Raw genomic sequence first — 18,554 nt, 5'->3', positions numbered from 1 at the left:
CACACAGCTGTCATCTCAGCTCTTTTATCTGCTGGTATCAGTCGGGTCTTTTTTCTTGGCAGCCTGATAAAAAAAAAAACACCACAACACACACAACCCCCCCCCCCCCCCCCCCCCCCGCTGAACATATACACTCCAGACAGTATTTTCAGTGAATGGCCGGATACTTTCAGGACGCATTGCGGTGGATGAAGTGCAGACAAACAAGGTTCCAAGATGCCACATTGGATACGTCCGTTTATAGATATCAAAGGCGTGGGCAACAAAAACAGCGGACGGACAAATGCGGGCCAATCAACGGCTTTTGATTCTTGTTGTTGCACCGCCACGGATGCACGGCAACAAATTATAGAATGTAAACAGTCCAAGATGAGCACACGCGCGTCATTATCAGCGCAACACACAGCTGCCGGCGACTGATACGAGACGTGTGTGGGGTCCACCAACAGCGCGGTGCGTTTTCGTGGGGAAACACGTTGTGTGCGTGGCTATGTCATGAAACAAAAAAAAAAAACATTCCAACATTTTATTCATTTATTCTTTTGAACGGGGGGCGGAGGGTAAATGTTTCTTTGACAGATAAATCCATACATATCAAACAGTTGCTTGTGTAAAAAAAGGGGATACAAAAAGGACAAGGCAACATCACAGAGGATAAACATAGGCGCGAGCACGCAAAGGCATTTCAAAACTGTCGCTGCAGAAGCCCATCTAATAATACTTGAGGAATAGCGGCACCTACAGTACGCAGCGAGCATGCAACGCGGAGTCACTTAACTTGTCATGTTTTCCCGCACCGCATTCGGTGAGGAATGAACGTCGATGGTTGTTACCCGGCATCCATTGTGACGAAGGCACAAACGCCGAGCTAGGAGTGAGGACATACACTTTGTCAAGAAATACAGTACGATAAAAAATAAAATAAAATACAGAAGCAGAAACGGTGAATAATGGATGTAACCTTAAGAGGAGATCGAATACGGGGCTCAAAATGCGTATGTGCTATCAAAAAATTTCAAAAAAAGCTTCCATAAAACAGCGCCTAAATATTTGGTCACTATGCTCAAATGTGTTACCTTAAAAGTTTTAAAGCTGGTTCCTAAATGATAGGACATCAGACTTAAGTAGGAATAAAAAAATAATAATAATAAAATCAAAAAAGGTCCATATATTATAATATTAGTTAAAGCAAAGAGGTTCTCTCATGCGATGCAACAGAAAGACGGCGCCTACAATTGTGTGCTTAACGATCAATACAAATTTCAGCAATAATCACGTAACAGGTTCCTGTTTGGAGGCATGCTGGTGACACTTTGAGCTACAAGATGAGATCCCCGGAACGGGATTCTGCGCCGCTCAAAGCTTTACTCGGCTCACAGCGCGCGTCCAAAGAAATGAACTCGGCTCTGAACTGGTTTGTGAATTAAGTGTTATTGAGGAGGGGCCCGCATTTGCGGAGGTCCCCAGCCGGCAGCCCAAACTCAAGTGGCAACGAATAAACAGGAGGCGCCTGCTGAGAGAATCGACCGGACGCGTTCATCCTTATAGGCCACGAGAGCAGCAGCAGCAGCAGCAGATGGAGCGATCCCAACGGGACGGGACTGCTCTCTTGATCCAAGCAGTCTGTGCAAGATAACGCGGAGCATTTTGTAGCATCAACATATGGCAACGAGAAGGCTAAAAAAAAAAAAAAATTGACGTTAAGAGATCAGCGGCGGTGCAGTACATTACCTCTGCACTAAAGTGGATCGAACCAAGACGGGAGGACGCGACACAGCATGCAAAAAAAAAAACGCATCCTGGTTTCACGTGGGACATTCACACGGAACACTGACTAAAGCCCTGTGTCGCAAAGGCTGAGCGCTGAAAGGAACCCGGCGCTTTTGGATTTGGTTCAGATTTAAGCGGAAAAGGGGCAGGGAGGGGGGAATGGTTGAGGTGGGGAGCGGTGGGGCGGGGCTACAGGTTCACTGCGCCGTCTAATTGGCTCGCTTGGCGTGGCACTTCATACACAAGATGCGACCATCCAGCGGGTAGCAGCCGTTCTCATCCGCTTCTATGGAGAGAGGGCGAGCGCAGTCCTGAGGAAAGCAACACAACACAGAATCCAACCGTCAACCTCATTTTCCAAATACGTTCGTACTGGAAGCCTTGGCAAAAGTTATGAAATGAGAGGATGTTCATTCGGGTGTTCGCATTGGTAGAAACGGAGCAGATCACAAACACGTCGATGTGAAGGTTTGAATCAGGCATGTCCAAAGTCCGGCCCGCGGGCCGAATTTCATCCGGCCCTCGGCCCATGTCATAAAATCAGTGCCGTCTGGCCCGCAGGTTGGGCGCAATGGAACACGTGTTGCATTGACTGAGGTCTCGTAGACTGGTGAGTGATGTTTCATAGAGTTCTGCTTCCCTCTAGTGGCTAAATGAGTAATAGCATTCACTAAATGAGTAATAGCATTTAGACACTAGAGGGCATGACTCACGAGTTAACAAGACATCACTCCGTGTTTATATTGACTGATATGTCATATTTCAAATTCCTGTTTCAAATGAACCAAAAGAAATTCTTAAGATTGTTGAAATTAAAATAAAAATGGAAATGTGAAACAGACTGGCTTACTAAAATTTGTTGAACAATATTGTTGTTCAATGTAAAGAATGTCAGCCAAGGTCGGCCCCCCGACATTTTACCACATAAAATCTGGCCCCCTTGGCAAAAAGTTTGGACACCCCTGGTTTGAATGCTTTTCAAGCTCGTCAGGAAATTTCACCCGAAAGCCAAACATCCCGCACTTTTTGTGAGGAGGGAAAGAGGGGGGGGGGGACTACATGAGAAATGACTTTGGAATCCCATCTTACTTCGCAGCGGTAACACTTGAGATGGAAGTTCTTGTCAAGCGCGACGACTCTGACCGTCTCCTCGCTGCCCGGCGCTGGAATAATGGGCTCGTTGCAGCTCACGCACAGCGGGGAGAAGCGCCTGGAATCCAAAAATAGTCAACTCGGTGACATCTGCACATGGCACCCGGTTCGCACTTGCCCAGCTGCTCATTTCATCGCCGATTAACTTTTTTGCGCCTCGTCGGTACGCATGAGAATGGCGGCAATGTGCACCTGTGGTAATCCTGGACACAGTAGGGGTTGTTGTTGTCGTCGGTGATGAAGGGCGCCCCCTCCAGGATGCAGGAGCAGGTGCTGCAGCGGAAACAGTGCGAATGGAAACACTGACCGACGGCCTTCAGCACGCGGTCCGTGATTCTCTCCCCGCATCGGGAGCACACCGCCAGGGAATTCTGAGCAGGAAAACAGATCAAGTGTGTTTCAATGACAATGGTGCCTTCCTTTTTTTTTTTTTTTTGCTTTTGTTTTCTCTGTACGGCGCAGCCCCACACGATTGTCGGTCATCGCTCTCACCCCCCTATTACGCAGATTTTTCAAAAAAATATATGAACCATGCATCAAAGAAAGGGTGTATTGTATTTTTTTTTGTTGGCTTGCCTGGGAGGAAAATATTTGTGACAAGTCCGTTTTTATTGAGGGGGACTTAATTTCACTGATGTGATGAAATTTGTGTGCACAAACTTGGAAAAGAGTATATTTTCTAATTAATCGGCCGATTCATCGGTTATCGGAATTTTATTCAGCCAAATATGTCGATGGTCTTCGACTCCTAGTTGTTGCAACTTTACCTAAATTAATGATTTTAAAAAATTACAATTAAAATTCACACTATATTCCATTCTATCCTCTCACCATGTAGCATTCCTCGCACTCGGGGGCGCCATCCTTGTCGTAGAACTGCATGCCCTGAAGGGGGCGACGACACGTAACGCAACAGAAGCAGTTGGAGTGGAAAAGTTTCTCCATGGCTCGCACGGCCGGCTGCGTGCGGGACAGCGCCTCGCCGCACTTGCCGCAAACGTCTGAAACAAACGTGGAGACGGGCCGACAAGTCGGATAAGAAACGAGGTGAATATTTGTTGCGTCCAGTAAGACGCCGAGCGCGTACCGGTGAGAGGGGCGGGGCCGACGGGTGGGTGAGCGTCCATGTTTTTAATGAAGTCCTTGGTCATTCGCTCCAGCTCCTCCACTTCCTTCATGTTGAGCGCTATGCCGCCTCCTGAGGTGGATGCCGGACCAGGGGGTGAGGGCTACCCACACAAAAGCCATGCATTGGATCTCATTATTTTTCTTTGCACTCAACCGAGTTGATTTGTGAGCAAATTGAGTTGAGGTCATTATTTTGCGTGCCGAACATACCGATGCTGCTGGGGGAGATTTCATTGGCTGATTGAAGGAGGAGGGTGGAGGCGAAGCCGCGGTCTTAGTTTGGGGAGGAGGCACGGCGGCGGGCGGGTTTTGGTTCTGACCCACGTACTGAGGACTCTTCACGTGATTGGCGGCCATATTGTTTGGAGGAGCAACGGGTGCAGGCGGAGAGACTGGAACTGGGGGGAAAATGCCGGCGCCCGTTGCGGGGGACGTTTTCGGCGGACCGCCGCCCGAATAGGGAGACTGGTTCAGGTTCTGGTTGAGTTTTTTCGCCAGCGATGAAGACGAGGTGGTTATTCTTGCTCCAAATGGGGACTTGGCCACCTGTGGTGGGGCTGAATTGTGGTTGCCCTGTCGGTTGGTGCGGGCTTTTAGTTCCTCTGCCCAGGGCGCAGGAGGCGGACGGTCTCCCATCTCGGGAGGGGGGAGGAAAGAGAGGGCCGGCTTGGGGGCCGTTGGCGGGGGCCCGGCCGGCTTGAGTGACGGTGCAGTGGAGGATTGGTTTGGCAACTGGGAGAGGGGGAAAAAAAACAAACTTTAATGCAAATCACTGAATTTCCTTAAAGAAAAAAAAGTGTAGATAATGTATTACCACAAGAGAGTCATAGAGGGCGCCACAACGGATCAACAGTTTTGAATGAAGCGCTACGATCAAGTAAACGTTCCACTTCATGTTTGGAGCTTCTCAATAGGGCTCCAGCTTTCTAACATTTATTTTGTGGATTCGGAGCAAACATTATTCTGACCCGGTTGTGCATCTCCCGCTCGGACTAAAAACGCACTCCATTTATGGACCTCTCCCCGAGTCTTTGGCAGCACATTCTGGCTCCATCGCACTCTCACGCTCTACTCGGTGTGCAACGTTCCCTGCAAGAGTCTCTTCTCACTTTTTTTTTTTTTTTTGGTGCCAACCCAATGTGCTGTGTGTGCAGTTCACTTATCATCGAGCATTCCACCTGAACTGAGACTCATAAAACCAAACCTGGCATAACTCCAAATGATTTCCACTGACCGACTAGTTTTGCTTCCTTCCTCGGTTTGAATCTTTTTCTAGACTCATCGTTTTTTTTTTTTTAATCCAAATTTCCAACGTCACCTCTGCTTTGGTACCTTTGGGTTGAAGGGCCCCCGCGACTCCATTTCTGAAAGCATGTTTGTAAGGGAGTCGATCTGCTTATCGAGGCTTGTTTGCTTGGTCATAGTTCTCTGTTAGAGGTGGAAAGGGGGACGGGGGGGGGGGGGGGGGCACACACAGAGCATTAATACACATAAAAAGGACTAGGATGAATCAAATACTGTACAGATCATTGTTAGGTGACAGTCAGGAAACCATTGAGTCTAAATATTCAAAGCTCGCTTAAGACTAATGTCAGGAAGAAAAGCTGTAAAATATGATTTATGACCAGAGTGAAGAAAGGCATTTTGAACGCGACTATTCAATGATGTCATTCGTCATCACGAAGCAGCAGAGACAAACGGCGCGGAATACATTTCAGCAAAGTTATTCCAGTCATCATTTCCGCCATGCTTTCTTCACCTTGATTGAAATATGCACTTCTATGTTATTCATCTACATTAGTAATGCGCTTGGCTGGCAACCATTTTAGGGCGATGACAGCTGCAATAGGCTCCAGCACGCCCCGCGATCAGAAAATGGATGGATCTACATTAGTGGGGTGGGGGGGTTTGTGGGTTGTTTTTTTTTTTTTGCTGTTCTGTGGACTCAGTGTGTATCTGCAATAAAGTTTTGATTCGACGAGGGGCCCATCAGGGCTTACCTGCGGGTGCCCAACGGTGCCGGCGGGTGGAGGTGGCGGGGGAGGAGGAGGAGGAGTGGGCAGGCTTGCCAGACGGGCGCTCTCGTCAGGGGCGGCCGGCGGGGGAAGGTCATCTGCTACGGGGGGCGGCGCCGGGAAGGCCGGCGGGGGGGCGTCCGAGACGAGAGGTGTGATCTGGCATTCGGGGGGAGGGGCCGGCAAGTCGTCATCCATCGGAGGAGGGGGAGGAGGAGGGGGTGGGAAATCTGGGGACAATACGGAGGGGGGGTTTAAATGAAATCACACACCGCAACGGCCAAGGTCAAGTACGTGTGGCATCACCGTGCCGACGCCCATTGGGAGGCAGGAAAAAAACAGGGGGGGGGGGGGGATTTCGGCGGCTGCGGATATGCTGATTAGATCATAAGGTGAAGGCTATTTCAAAAAAATTTTCCCATCCATTTTTGGGAGGGAAATTTACACAACCACTTCATTGTTTATGTTGACTATCAAGTGAATTCTCACAACCTGCTGCTAATCAGTTCTTTCGGACTGGTAAAGGCGAGTCGCGGCATGTTTTGCCACTCGCTGCACACGGTCACGCGCGCTCTCGCCCGTGGGGTTCAAATCTTCAGAATCGGTCCCGATTGGCTAAAAAGTCCGACACGCGTGTGACACAATATGCTCCAAAAATCTCAGATACCATCACAGAGCGAGGGCGGCGGCGGCGGCAGATCTCCGACACGTCCAATCACGCCCGTGCCCACAGGCATCGGCGTTGGCGACGGCGCGGAGGGCGGCGTCAGGCTCTTGGGCCGGGGCGGGGCCACCGAGGCAAACTTCTTTGGCTGGTTGTAGAAAGACGGCGTGGTGACTTTGAAGTTGAGGGACGACGTCACCATGACCGGCTTGCTGCTACCGGAACTCTCCATCTTCCACAAATTGACCTGAGGGTGATCATACACACCACAAACACATCATTTGCTGTTGTTATAGGACGATGACCGTATTTTCCGCACTATAAGGTGCTTCGGAGTATAAGGCGCACCTTTTATGAATGGCCTATTTTAAAACTGTTTTCCTATATTGGGCACATTGCATTATAAGGCGCATAGAACAGAAGCTACAATAGTGGCTGCAGTTGCGTTATGCATCCTCGAGATCGAGCTAAGCTAAAGGGAATATAATGCAATACAGCTTTATTTATACAGAGTGTTCACAACCGCTGAAGCCGTCACAAAGCGCTTTTCTAGACATTTTAAATACTGCATCCAAGAAATCTGAATATTGATCCACATATAAGGCGCATTTGGATGCTGAGGCGCTCTGTCGGCTTTTGAGAAAATTGAACACTTTTAGATGCGCCTTATAGTGTGGAAAATACGGTATATATTTGTTATAAACGCAGCGCAACCTTGACTGTCACCACTCCCAGTCCAAACTAACTTTAACGCAAACACCACATGACTGTCTGCCAATACAAAAAGTCATAAACAGGCTAATTGTGACACTAGAACCCTTCAAGTAACAGATATTTAAACTAAAAACGGTGCATGACCACATGTAGACATACAACAATCGTTAGCTAATTCATGTCATTAAGGCAGTAACGGGAGTTGGGGAAAGGCTTCTTCATTTGTGTCTGTGTGATTGAATCATACTACCTCCCCCCTCCCCTGCCAAATCACGAGGAACAAAATGACGCGCATTGATTGACATGATGATGTCACAGATCAAATCGCACTTGTATCTCAAGGCACCTCTTTGACCCTTTCGCGCACCAATAATGATCACCTTTAACCTGATAAGATCAGATGGCGGCTGGTTTAAACTCGGGGCCAGACCGATTCATCGGCCAGCTGATTCCATCCACCAATATTGAGCTGTTAAAATCGGTAGTTTTATCCTGCTGACAAGCCTAAATGACGCGTTCCAGATTCTGTGACAAGAGCCCTGGCAACATGGACATCGGCGTCGTGACAGAAAACGATTTTGCCCGCACCGACTCCAGCATTAGCTTACGATATTCATCACATACTTGTTTTGGTGACATCAAGCAGGGTTGTCCCGGTAGGGTCATGGGATCTATAGCCAACGATCCCGTGCGAGGTACGTCAACCAAAGCGGCTCAAGTATTTCCCCTCACGCGTGCGTTGATGTTAAACTAATGTTGAACATGCGGCCGCGTTTTGACGGAGATTCCACACAATGTCTGAGCCTATTTCCCCGCAGCCCACCGCTCACCAAACATGACCTTTCGTCAAAAGGACCCTTGTTCTGCTCCAAACACACGCAAAACTCGTCAACACCCCTTTTCAAGAATGCTCGGTTCCGCAACCTGCCGTTAACTGAGGATGAGCCGACGGCTTCCCGAATTGATTTTGCTGCACTGCACCTGAAGAATAGCACAAACAACTTTGGTTGTGTAATTTGCAGTTATTTTTTTGTCAAGGCACACGAGCTACACTTACAAGTTGTGACAAGACTAAAATAAATAAAATAAAAAAAACCTGTAGAGCTCGACGAGGATTGAATAACAAGTTTCCCTTGACGCGAAAAAATTTTTTTTGTGAATGCATCGGGCTTTGGGTTGCCTGAGAAGGCTTCTGCTCAAAAGTTTTAACAAAAAAAAAGTCGACTAGAACATCTGAACTTTATTTGTGGTTAATCAGAGGCGCTTTTAAATGTTATCAGGCTGACTCCCGTTTGAATGTGATTGGTTGATTATGAACACAACTACGAGTGTGTGCGCACACTTCTATGCGACCACGTTGAGTTTTTTTTTTTACCACCTTTTTCTTTCATTTGACTTTTTTATGGGTCTCAATGATGGAAAATGTTCAAGTGATTTACCTTGGTCTCATTTTTGGGGCGGTTGAACCGCGGGTGACGCAAAACAACACGGTAAAGTCAAAGAGCGAACAAGTGGAGCGACGATTCACAAAGGTGGCGATGTGCCTCGGGGATGTCCAAGTGTGAAATGACGGATTTATGGCGCCGATACTGCGGCCAGCTTTCCCAAAGCCATATTTCAGCTTTTTCCGTCATCTTTATCGGCGCGGGCGAGGAGGGGCATTGTTTCGACTATGTTGTTCTCTTTCGACTGGACAGGGTCTGTTTTTCATAAAACTAGTGGGGTGGGGGGGAATCATGTCATGTTAATATGACAATGGTGCTTTGTGAGTAAAAACAGGAAGAAAAAAAATAGAAAAAAAGGGAGGCCTCAAAGAGGAAGCGAAAAGGCCCATGTCACCGTTTCCTTGTCAACATCCATTTTATGAACGTTTCATTTGTCAATCATTCGGTTTCTGTTTCACCGTTTCATATTCATCGGGTAGAAAGAAAAGCTCATTTTCATATGGACAAATATGGCCTGATATACATTCAGCGACATTATTAGTATGAACTTTTACTTTAGGGCTGCAACTAACGAGTTTGATGGTCCCGTTACAGTCATCTGTCAAATAATCGGGTTAAAAGGAAATATCCTTGGATTTCCATCCCTTTATTGAACAACAGAGCAGGATTTCAAAATCGCAGTGCAGAAAAGAGATAATGATCATTCCGATTCCGCTTTTGCAAACAATGCCGATCATTGTGCTCCAAAGTAAAGGCGAAGGCTTTTGATTTTGATTCGACACAACGATAATCTGTCTGCTTTCGTGGAAGACAACAGATATGGGAGAATATTTCCTGTTCAGAAGATGAAAATTCCAAGGACCACTTTAAATGACCAAAGGCATCTGAAACAACTAATCGATCACCCTCTATTTTACCTGTAATCGATCCATCGTTGCATCTCCGCTCCGAACTAAAACTTTTTCGCAACTGGCTAAAAATGATAAAACGCAAAAGGCCATCATAAAAACCTCCCGCATTCTATAGAACAATGTAAAAACAACTACTAAGATAAATTCAATATTTCATGTCGTTCCATGAACGTGCGCCGAGAGGTTTGGCACAGTGACATCAACTCCAACCTCGACCCCCCCCCCAACGCAGCTAATCTGTCCTGAAACGTGATCCTCGGGATGTGAGCGAGACCCGTTGGCGGTGGAGAGAAATGTTGCATTACAGCACAATGACATCACCTTCTGCGCCGTTTTGCCCCCCAAACCCCTCCCCCACCTCCTCCCACACTTGCCGTCATCCCCCAAAGCGGCCTCCATCTGTGCTGACTTAAGCTTTGCATTAGCCAAACCAGGAACTCTCTTTGCTATGGGCTGATCTCATCCATATTTTTATACCCCCGCAGTTCCGCTCTCACTTGTACTAAAAGCCGCCAGTTGCGGCGTGACACTCTCAGTTCCCCATTCCAGCCGTTACGTACGACAACATGACGTCGTCTCGCCGCAGAGCCGGAGCCCAAACTGTACGCCGCTAACTACCTCTCTGGCGTTCGCGTGCCTTCAACATGAGCCGATCGCTCGGGACGGTGCGAGGCAAGAGTGTTCATATGACAAAAGCATTTTGCCCGGCGTGAGACGGAAAAGGTCAACAGGGCTGAGACACTCGACTGCATCGCTCCGTAATTATTTAACGTTCAAACTTGGAAAGAACGTCAAAAGGCTTACGCGCGATTGATTATCTGTGGGAATGCTCAGTTCGTGGCAAGTTTTCCCTTGGTGATGAGTTAGTCATTCGGTACAAGGTGCTCTCAAAGTGAAAATAGGTCTCCATTTTTCTGCATCCTTTCAAGGTATCATCGGGACAGCTGCAATGCCAACAGCATTTGACAACATTGGCGTCAGATTTTCGAAGCACTTGGTTCCTTTGTCCACACGGGGAGCAAGCAGGATTTCGGCATCCCTGTCCTCGTCCTTTGCTTCGAAGAGCGACAAAGCTTAATCTGGAGCAACTTGAGCTTGTTGAGCGTCCTCATCATCATCCTTGCCCGCGTGAAGCTTTTGAACAACCAAAAGTTGCTCCGGATGAAGCTTCGTCAGCATCCGCTGAATTCGAGCTTTGGTTGATGCGGAATTCTGGTGAGTAGCCTCGCTCCGGCTTTGCGCAAAATGCCTACCGTAGGACTTCATCCAATGGCGGTGGTCGCAGCGGGCCTTTTGTTGTGTCCTTTTTTCAAGAAGTGGGCTATTTTGCAACATTGTGCCAAGGTCAAATCGGGAAGCCATGAGCAAGAGAATCGTGAAATTGGAACGCCAAAGCGATCAAATGTCAAACATTTGTCTGTCCGAACGCTCCGTAAACCATCCTATGCTCATTTATTTTCACGGGGGTCTTTTGTCTATCGAAATGAGCCAATCTCGGTGGCCGCCGTGATCGTAAGAGTGCGTGCGAGTATGTTTTTTGATATAATCTCTCGATTGCTCTCCCGGGGTAAATGGCGCAACCCTGTTTGTGAGAAAGTGTGTCTACGTCACTAATGCAGGGACAAAAACAGCCTTTGGACGAGCAATCTTACAGGTCACTAGACATCCATTAAGCACCCCTGCTGTGCCGTGCCTGCGATCAACCCGAGATGAATAATTAAACCGAGGCGCAACCCAACAGCCTTGTCGGAGCAAAGCCGCGTTCCAACTCTCTGGATAGACAAAACAGAAAAGTACATCCCGCGATCGAAGGTTGTAAATAGCTTGTGCGTCTCCACTTGTCAGGGCTACGATTCAAGGAGAATTTCCCCAGGAAAGCGACCGTGCGTTCAGCCGTTCACGAATCGTTTGCCTCCCACACAGAGTGGCGATTCACACACACAAGAGCCACAGTGACCTCAAACTATGCCACTAATGCGGTTTCTTGCTTAAGCGTGTTAGCGACGACACCTCAGCTCTGAAAACAATGACGCACATTTTTAAGGGAGTTTGTCAGACAGAGAGCTGCAGCATCCGAAATTGTGTAATTCGATTATTTTCCAACCTTTTCCACAAGAGCAAGGGGAATGGAAGTAGAGTCAACCCTTGTAGATTCATAAGGCCGCACCAACTTGTATTTTTTTAATTTCGAATATAACAAAGACCTTTTGTTGAAGAATAGACCAATTCAAATGCGGTTGTGGCTTCTCGCTTACAACCGAAGATGCAACCCAAATGTTGCCCTCCTTCTACGGCACACGTGTCAAAGTCAAGGCTCGGGGGCCAGATCTGGCCCGCCATATCATTTTATATGGCCCGCGAAAGCAAATGGTAAATTTCTCAAGATGATGCAGCAAGCGGTCCGGATCGAGTTCCGGAAATATGCATCAAAAATGTGATGAAATGAGTAACAGAAAAAAACATCACTTAATATTTTTTACAGGTTGCGAAGCAGTAACATAAATGCATGTGTCCTCGCTATTTTTTTATTCAAAAAATTGCTTTGAAAATTTTTAAAGGCAGAATGCTAGTTGCTTATTGATAATGCGAGCATAAGTAAAAATGATCGTCTATTATATCATAAGGCTAATTATTATCATGACAAAATATCACTGTACGTGGTACTCTTTTTCAGGTTATCAAAAACGGTTATGAGGCTAAGAGCACACAGCTAAGACTGCGGTCATTTCTCGGTACGTATCAGGACGACAGAGTACGGTCTCGTGAACTCCCTGAGGAGTCTTCCTCAGGATTTACGCGAGCTCGTACTTCTTTAGAAGGCTAGACTATTTGTAAAACGATATGGCTGTGTAGTATACTTAAAAACCCTAATTCCCTTCACCGCATGCGGCTCTTGATGTATATCCAACCAACGCATCCTTATTTTAGGCTAGCAGACGAGAACAACATCCAGGTATTCCACGGGTTCTCGGTTTATGCGTACTTTCAATTGGAAAAGTACTCGTGCCACGACCGATGACACTTCACAAGATTACAAGGACATAAGAACGGATAAAAACACTCAACTCCGCTCCTCCTCTCAGTTGAGAGGCATCACATCAATGTGCTTCATTGACAACTTTAACTACTCTCTTAAGTACCGGTAGTCAGTACTTTGGCACCTTTGTGTGGAATGTTAGGGCTTAACAGAAAGAGCATGAAAACTGTGAAGACATGCGTTTTACGGCCAAAAGCTGTGAACAGGTTCCACCCCAAAATTAAAAATAATTAAAAAATAGTCATAATTTAAAGAGACTGGAATGGTTCCATCAGAATGGTTCGACGTCATTGCTTCTTTCCCCTTGGGGGACATGTTTGGGTGCTTATATGGGACTTTGAATTACTATCAAAGCTTTGTAGTTCATGACACATTTTGAACAGGTTATCACAACAATTAAGAATTAACACCTGGGCTACCACTGACAAAACGGCTTCGATAACAGAATAGAAGGTTTAGCACGTTCAATCTTTAACTCGTGTACAATATGAGCAGATAAGAATGGAATTCAAAGCGAGTGTTGGCTAACGAATGTCGCGTGGCAAGCAGGAACACGAGCTAGCTAGGTCAGGTGCCTGAACGACCAAACCCTCAAAGCTACATTCAGCGAAGAAAAACGGTTCCGTTGAAGCGTGATCGATTGAAATTGGTCGGTAGTCAAAGCTGGCGGTGGTGTATTAAAAGCAAGAAAACCGCTTGCCTTCTGACAGTTGAATCACAGCGGCCGCCACTCACCTGTCTGCGCTGCCGGTTTACACGCAATCCTGGCGGGGCGCTCACGTTAGCTTAGCCGAGTGAACCACCAGCACGCCCACTAAACAGCCGAGCCTTCGCCAAGCTAGTCTCGACCGGGCTGGCGAAAGGGACTGCGGTTCATTTAATTCCTCAAACGATTGAATGAATTCAACAAAAAGCTTGAAAGCACCGCAGCTGTCACGCTGAGCAAGCAGAGTCACCTTTTAGGTTTTTCTCGTTTGGTCGCTGCTTCCGCATAGCCGCCCTTTTATCATCGTCGATGTCCCGCCAGCCGGCAGAGAGAACACTGATCTTGTGAATCTGTTCAGCCAAATAGCATATACCCTGAGGCATACTCAAGTTAATAATGTATGTAGAATGCCGCCATAGTATGCGGTTTTCGTCACGCAAAACCCGCAGTTGGGTTCTCGCGTTACAGTATTGTGTCCACAGATTGCTGCAGAATCCTAAACTCACACAAGAGTTGTCCTTATTTGGTAACTGTCGTCAGTCCGTCCTTTAAAAAAAAAACACCAAGCCAGAAAAGAAAAAGAAAAAAAGCACACACCACTTCCTTTTCGGCTCACATAATTACAGAAGGCACTCACCGTGAAGTGGTTCTTTCCCCCTTTTTAACTTCCAACTCTTTTCTTGTTGCTCGGTTCCTCTTGTTGCCAGTAATGGTAACTTCTGCCTTTCAGTCCCTCTCCCTCTTACTCAGGCTTCCTCTTTCCAGCTGCTAGACCCTCCCCTTGTGCTTTTCGGACTGGATAAGGAATGACAGCATCCTTTCAAACAAGTTCTTTCTCGTTTGACTTTAGCTCAGGAGCTGTGTAGTACAATGTAAACACCACCTCATCCCCCCCCCCCAGCCTCCTCCCCTTCTCTTTCTGGATGAGCTAGCTGACCACTCAGACGCCCCCCACCGTTCCCCCCTTTCTCTCTGGATTCTTGCAGCATTCTTCATTCAATGACATCAACCTCTCTTTTCGCCTCTCCTTGTAAGGTCAGGAGTGGGGGATAGAACATGGTGAAAGAAAGAGGGAGAGATAATGGGGAGGGGGGGGGGAAAGAATGATTAGGTACAGATACGAACATGTACAATAATATAGTTTGGAACACAGAGAGTCACCACAACCGAAAATCGGTATTGTGTCTGTATTTGAAGAAAATGCGTCATGCTAATGGAATTGAAAGGACCACCAGTCAAACAACTGACATTGGGTCACCGTTTTTTTGAAAAATGATCTTTTAATCGGAAGGGAGCAAAAATATTTCCGTCACGCATACGTCATCCCAAATTGCACAGTTGACTTGGTTTTTAACGTCGTCTTTCCAACGATCTAAAAAGAGAACACCATTTGAAATAATATTAGTCAACAGCAAATTTTAATCACAGGTGGCTTCGGTGTCCCTAAACCAGTTTTTGCCATTTCTTTAGCCCATCGTCCTTCCTGCTAGCATTTTAAAAAATCTAGAAAAGTTTACTTGCCTCTCTGATTTAAAAAAAAAATAAAATTAATGTATTGACTAGCGTAATGTTAACCTAGCGTGAATGGCCAAGTCATTCCTAACATAGAGTCACATTTTTTATTAAAAAAAAAATATCAAACTGATTGCTAATTTTAAAATGTATTTCGTTTTCTTTATGCTTGTACACAATGGCAAAGGTTGAATTAAGGAAACTGGACTTTGTTACGGTCCGAAAGCTTCCCAAGAATTACGCCATTTTTACACTACTCTTATTTTGAACTTTATGCTTCATGTCTATGTCAGTATTGAGTCATTGGTATGAATCTGTGATCACATGAGAGGGTAATGTGAAGTTTGGACAAAGCCCCTTCTTCTAAATAAACTTAACTGTCAGTCAATTGGAACACTCAAGCCACAACAAATTAGCCACCGGTTGATTTAAGAGGAACAGTTGCAGATGAGCAGCTTGCTTCCTTGCGAGGTGAGTCTCGTCACAGTAACATTTGTGCAAGTGTGTGGCATACATTCATCTTTTATTACTGACGTTGACTTGTTGACTTCGAGCCAAGACAAACACGTGAATCGCCACGCTTACATTGAATCATCTGCTACGTGATTCGCGACATCACGTTTAAACCTGATCCCCAACCCCCCCCCCCCCCCCCCCCGCTCAGTTTTTGTTGCGCTCCGAATATAACGGCTTTTCAAGGTTTCTTCAGAGGCAGCCGGCTCTGTAAGCAGAGTTGTTTATCGAGAGTAAAGGCATTTCATGACCCTGCTTCCCCCTGACGTCGTGATAATGAGTATATGTCAGTGCCCTCGCTGCGATGTGATCCCCGGGCGGCAATGAAAACTCTCGTCTTGCATAACAACCATAAAACACAGTTGGCGACTCACACAGCCATCACATTACACACACATCATACCTCTTAGCAATAAAATGATTGATCAAGCTTTTTTTCTTGGGGGGGGGGGTAGTGGAAGGGGGTGGGAAGAAAAAATAGAATGCTTTTTGGCTGAAACTGAAAGAAAACTATTTAGCTTTGGAATTAGTGACATCATGAGAGGGGAATGAGTTGATCTATTTAACATTCATGGAAAAACATTAAGGGATGGAAACAGAGCCGGAGCGGGACTCCTTTTTAGCCCTGGATTTTCAGGGCTCAGACCGATCCACTTAAGTTCACAACATTTGAATGAAGATACCTGGACACAATGTTGGCCTTGTTAGTGTAACATGCTAAAATTGATTACGCTCCGATGAGATTCATATTGCATTTGATCAAATAGTTAAAACGGGCTTCTTTTAAAATCTATCCACGCCACTTCTGCTGCACTATTTAGCGGACTGGTGCTAACTTCTACACGAGTGTTCTGTGTTATGCCTCTTTAACGTGCTATTTTGTGCAGACGAGGTCATATAGTTAGAGTGTGAATGTTTCCAGCGCCGTATTACATTTTTGCTCCATTTGATGTCAAATTATTGTGACGTGGCGACGCCCTTGGTGACAAAGGTAGGCGGTCCCTGCTCGATATAATTTAACGGCCAGCCTGTAGCATCAGTCATACAATCGCGTGACAAGGTGATAGCCGGATTCAAGTGTTGTGGATGGCAGGTGGACCCGAGCGGTCTATGTTGCAGCCCGGCCCAGCGGAAACTCTCCCGAACGTCCACATTACTTTTATTGTCCTCATTAAAAAATAATAATAAAAAAAAAGAGGCATTAAACCAACATGTTGTAATCATCCAAACCATCCTAAAGCAAACATTATTCCAGAAGCAATGATTTGAAAAAGCAGAAGAAGCATCCCCCTCCTGGTTTCTGCCGCATGCAGATGTTAAGCCAGACTCAGGACTATGAATTGAAGGGAGTGGTCATCATTGGAATTTGATTCCCGCCCCCATTGTCCCACAAGAAATGTTTCCAGTCACTTTCCGCTTCCACCGAGGCTGAAAAATGTGTCAAAGCACCATCTCGAAATTTCCTTAGAGGAAAGAACACAATCTTCTACCCTTTTTGTTTCAGCCAGCTGCAAGCATCCTCATGGTGCCTCACTAAAGTTCTGAAAGTTTGGATCAGGCAGTAAGACGGCAACTGTGGGGTCCAGCCCGTCTGGAGGTAGGGGGTGGGATGGGAGGCAGTTACAATCAGAGCCAGACAGCCTGGAATGCCGCCAAACCTTGGAATGCCCCTGCCCCCCCCACCCCCGCCCTCTCATCGCATATCCCAACATTTGTCAGCCTGTCCTCTCCGCCGCTGCACTTGTACTTCCCTTTGCATCGTTCTTTCCACACCTCTCTCGCCACTACCCGCTCGTTTTATCCGACTGCCCCCCCCCGATCCCATCCTCTTAGGAAGCCACAGTAAAAGGCTGACAATCCTCACACCTGACTTGCCTGCACGATAATATCATTCAGAAATCAAAGAGAAATTCCGGGCATACTCCAGACAGGATGAGGACCTGCCTACCTGAGAACATGGAAACAGTTCTCTTTTGCCAAACTGGCTCCCATTCAAACGTTACTACCCCCCCAAACACACATTAACTGCACTCCCGGCTTCCACCAGCTGGTGTCAGGACGGACGCACAAGTGGTGCGCCGCGCAGTCAGACAAAACTGCCTTGAGGGAATCGGTCTCCCCAGATTTTCTTTCTGACAGCAAGTACATCAAGATCAGTTGGAAATGAGATCAAAGGCGGCAGGAAGTGACATCGAATGAGGTTCCGACGTGGCCGATAAAGAGCGTGACGAGGGGAATGGGCAGCAAAACAGGCCTCACGGTTGATAAACAGCGGAGTGGTGGTCCAGACGAGGACATTTGAGGCAGGGGGGAAACGGTGAGTGATTGCAACGGTGGGGGGGGGGGGGGGGGGGGGGGGCAAGAGATCCGAGAATAACAGAGGAGAGTCGGGAACTCCGTGTGCGCAATATTTGAGCTTGTGGAGGTGGCTGGGGTGGGCAAAAATAAACGCGTGAGAGCAGACTGCAAAGCACACATCTGTATCTCCAACTCTAGCCTCTTTCACACAGAGATCCAGCGTAATTGCGGCATTAGACACCATAATGGCGGGCGTTTATTTGCCTGTGGCGCTCACACCAAAATGGGTTATTGTCGCGCATTGTACCTTACGCAATCAAAGTAGTACGTTCTCCCCCCCCCCCCCCCCCCCCCCCCCCCCCGCATGATCATTTGTTCACTTTGGAACGATGTGGCAACACTTAAGCGCTGTGCCGCAACGTGCCGGGCAGCACGAAGAACTCGTGAAAGAAATACCTTCGACTCATTTCCATTAGCCGCCCCGTGGTCTTTCGCATTGTACGTTAGCACCGAGTGAACTCACTAGCGTTAGCTGAAATGCTATCGCTAGGTTGAACATGTTGATTGTGTTCAATAACATCTCGACGCAAGGACGCTTCGTCTCTTATTGGGAGAACTATGCGAGCGCGAATTGAATTTAAGTGCTTTTCAAGTATGTAAAACTAAATTCTAAAAAAACTAAAACTAAA

General features: G+C 46.9%; 2 protein-coding genes across 3 annotated transcripts in view; both read right to left on the bottom strand.

Moving 5' to 3' along the window:
- Positions 1-17,374, bottom strand: part of nop2 (NOP2 nucleolar protein homolog (yeast)) — a 34,885-nt gene extending 17,511 nt beyond the window's left edge. The window contains exon 1 of the mRNA XM_052065048.1: positions 17,362-17,374. The gene's annotated coding sequence lies outside the window, so the exon portion shown is untranslated. The remainder of the gene's footprint in view (positions 1-17,361) is intronic.
- On the bottom strand, positions 521-14,518 carry zyx (zyxin). 2 transcript variants are annotated; one of them, XM_052065112.1, is made up of 10 exons: positions 14,180-14,518; positions 6,733-6,976; positions 6,051-6,295; positions 5,383-5,478; positions 4,261-4,782; positions 4,010-4,151; positions 3,754-3,923; positions 3,115-3,293; positions 2,860-2,980; positions 521-2,081 (listed from the first exon to the last, which is right to left on the bottom strand). In XM_052065112.1, exons 2-10 carry the CDS (start codon positions 6,959-6,961, stop codon positions 1,980-1,982), a joined length of 1,806 nt encoding a protein of 601 aa, XP_051921072.1. In that variant the 5' UTR covers positions 6,962-6,976; positions 14,180-14,518; the 3' UTR covers positions 521-1,979. The 2 variants fall into 2 exon arrangements, with proteins under 2 accessions (XP_051921072.1, XP_051921073.1); XM_052065113.1 differs by lacking the exon at positions 14,180-14,518 and adding an exon at positions 13,572-14,112.
- Positions 17,375-18,554: the final 1,180 nt, after the last annotated feature.

This window comes from Hippocampus zosterae, chromosome 5, assembly GCF_025434085.1.
Source record: "Hippocampus zosterae strain Florida chromosome 5, ASM2543408v3, whole genome shotgun sequence".
NCBI lineage: Eukaryota > Metazoa > Chordata > Actinopteri > Syngnathiformes > Syngnathidae > Hippocampus > Hippocampus zosterae.
Note: the sequence above shows the minus strand (reverse complement) of the source record. Positions and strands in the feature narration are given on the sequence as shown.

What these genes read in the sequence shown, in the direction of transcription:
- zyx (XM_052065112.1), bottom strand. Translation starts at nt 6,961, where the DNA reads ATGGAGAGTTCCGGTAGCAGCAAGCCGGTCATGGTGACGTCGTCCCTC. An exon ending in GGGGGCCCTTCAACCCAAAG is followed by an intron (nt 4,783 to 5,382) that starts GTACCAAAGCAG and finishes CCCCTCTCCCAG; the next exon opens with TTGCCAAACCAATCCTCCAC. An exon ending in AATCTCCCCCAGCAGCATCG is followed by an intron (nt 4,152 to 4,260) that starts GTATGTTCGGCA and finishes TTGTGTGGGTAG; the next exon opens with CCCTCACCCCCTGGTCCGGC.